Raw genomic sequence first — 2611 nt, forward strand, 5'->3', positions numbered from 1 at the left:
ACCTGTGGACCTCCGAGCCTCTATAGTGTCTGGAAAATAAACACTCTAAAGCCTTAATCTGACCATGACCCGTGTGACCCCCCAAGGCATACTCAGTACAGAGGATCAATCCCAAGCTCCCCTGCAAGTCCTGCAGACACCATCCACTCTGGACTGCTTTCAGATCCTCCCAGCTCCACCTCAAGTCACCTTCTTCCCACCCAGGGGGCTCTCACTCCACCCTTATGTGCAGTGCATAACTAACCACAGTCTTCAGAACTCTAAACCCTGCAACCAAAGGCTTGAAGAATTCTTGTCCTAGGATCAGACTCAGTTTTCCTCCATTTGAATGCTGTTCTTCAAACCAATACTTATTCTGTGTGGGGAGAATAAGAATGATCATGCACCTCTGTGTGTGTGTGTGTGTGTGTGTGTGTGTGTGAGAGAGAGAGAGAGAGAGAGAGAGAGAGAGAGAGAGAGAGAGAGAGAGAGATATCACTCGCACACATGCCTGGAGTACAAAGGTGAAAGCACCCACATGGTGGTTTATAGTCCCCGGGATCTTACATCTTCTTCTGACCTCCTGGGGGAACTGCACACATGTGGATGTATGTAAAGGCAGGCAGACATATTTCTGTGAGTTTGAGGCCTGTCCAATCTACACAGTAAGATCTAGGCTAGCCAGAGCTACATAGTAAGATCCTATCTTTAGAAATTCTATTTTCTACATACTAGTGCTACCTATTTTTCAAGATGCTTTTATTATTTTTTAAAAAGATGTCTCTTGTCTAAAAACCCCTCATGGCCTTTTTGAAATCCCTGCTACCCAGCCTGCCCCAGTAGTGTGATCCTAGTCACCACCTAGGAGCCAGCATTCTTGGGTTGTTTCTTTCTTTCTTTTTTTTTTAATGGGTAGAAATACTGTTTTATTGAAGAAACTCACATCTACGTCACTTTCAGTTTTTAAGAACTCCTAACATCATCCAGGAAGAAAGCACATACAGACTCAAAGGAGCAAGACAAACGGGCTGTGAGCACTGCAGGACTGCAGCAAGTGCGCTACCTCCTGAGGAAACAGGTACACCAGGGTCATAAATAAGACTTTCTTACTTTACAAGAGGGAAGAACCAAGATCCTGTTTTGAGGTGTATGAAATACAAAATATAAAATACTCTCTGACACAGATGAACGGGAGGAAATCCTCCAACACCTCAAGTCTTATGCAATAAAATCCAGAGGTCTGTTGAATCCGCCTTTCCGATTCATGTACTGCCTGTATTTCCTCTTCTGAGACACGTTTATGGCATAGGCATTCACAGAACCATCTACCTTCTTCCCTTTTGTGGAGTCAAAAGAGGCAAATCCCATTAATTTCATCATTTCTATTTCTTCCTCTGTTTTACCCTCCAAATCTTCCTCAGTAATCTGATGTTCTTTGCTCTTTATTTCTTTAGTTTCTTTCTTCTCTTCATCTCTTCTTTCTTTCAGTCGAGAAGGGGAAGGAGATGTGGATCTATGACGCCTTGGAGAACTGGAGCGTCTTCGGTGTGGGGATCTTGAGCGGCTCCTTCTGCGATCCCTCTCCCGGGACCTGGACCTTTCTCTGCGCCTTCTTTCTCGATCCCGGGATGTGGACCGGGATCGCCTATGCTCCCTCCGCGGGGAGCGACTACGGCTAGGACCCATCGGAGTCCTACTCCTCCGACCGCCCCTTGGGTTGTTTCTTGACTCATTTTCCTGCCCTTCATTTTCTGTCCTCTTTTCTGAAAGTGTCATTACTGGGCATCAGTGCCTAGAGCTGGTCACCAACTACATTGCCATTTCTTAATGTTGTTCTTTCTGCTATTTTGTTCTGCTTTCTAGAAATTTCCATTAACTTCATCCCTAAAAAGGTCTATAGGATTAAGAAGGTCTTTCTTTCTTTCTTTTTCAATTCATGTGAGAGCTTTGTGCAGTGGCTTGCTTGTCCACCTCGCTGTAGGAAGGCCACATCACCACGACTCTGCTGAGCATTGGACATAATGACGCTTTTTCCTCCTCCTATTGTTTCCAGCTCATGTGATTTGTGTTGGATTGTTTTTTCCTCTTCCTCTCTTTCTAATCTCTGTATTGGGGATGCACACTATGCTCCCAAAGCAACTGCTCTATCCCTGAATTAACTACATCACTAGCCTTTCTTTCCACTTAAAAATACTTTATTAAGGGCTCATGAGAGGGCTCAGTAGGCAAGATCCATACCTATCACCCTGAACAAAAATGAACTCAAAGGAGATCAAATATCGCAATTTAAAATTTCAGATGCTAAAACTGCTAAACGTAAATCAATGTGTTCCTAGGTGTAGGAAAGGGCTTTCCGAGAAGGACTCAATTTGTCTAGGAATTAAGGCTAACAATTGACAAGTGGGACCCAATTGAATGAAAATGCTAAAGAAACAATCAACCCGTGAATAAGAAACCCACAGAGCAGGAAATAATCTTTGCCAGATACACATCTGACAGAGGATTAGTATTCAGAATATGCAAAGAACAGAAAAAGCAGAGTCAAGAAAGCAAATGACTCAATTAAAAAGTGCGCTGTGGATCCAGACTGGGAGTTCATAATTGAAGAATTTATAATAGCTAATAAATGTCT

At 43.4% G+C, this 2611-nt stretch overlaps 1 protein-coding gene across 1 annotated transcript; it reads right to left on the bottom strand.

The window, feature by feature from the left end:
* Nucleotides 1-1068: 1068 nt before the first annotated feature.
* On the bottom strand, nucleotides 1069-1680 carry LOC130889008 (U4/U6.U5 small nuclear ribonucleoprotein 27 kDa protein-like). The gene has a single exon (XM_057792450.1). It carries the CDS (start codon nucleotides 1663-1665, stop codon nucleotides 1198-1200), a length of 468 nt encoding a protein of 155 aa, XP_057648433.1. The 5' UTR covers nucleotides 1666-1680; the 3' UTR covers nucleotides 1069-1197.
* Nucleotides 1681-2611: the final 931 nt, after the last annotated feature.

The sequence above is a fragment of the Chionomys nivalis genome, chromosome 17 (genome assembly GCF_950005125.1).
Source record: "Chionomys nivalis chromosome 17, mChiNiv1.1, whole genome shotgun sequence".
Classification (NCBI taxonomy): Eukaryota; Metazoa; Chordata; class Mammalia; order Rodentia; family Cricetidae; genus Chionomys; species Chionomys nivalis.

Coding starts and splice junctions, on each gene's coding strand:
- LOC130889008 (XM_057792450.1), bottom strand. CDS start 1,665: ATGGGTCCTAGCCGTAGTCGCTCCCCGCGGAGGGAGCATAGGCGATCC.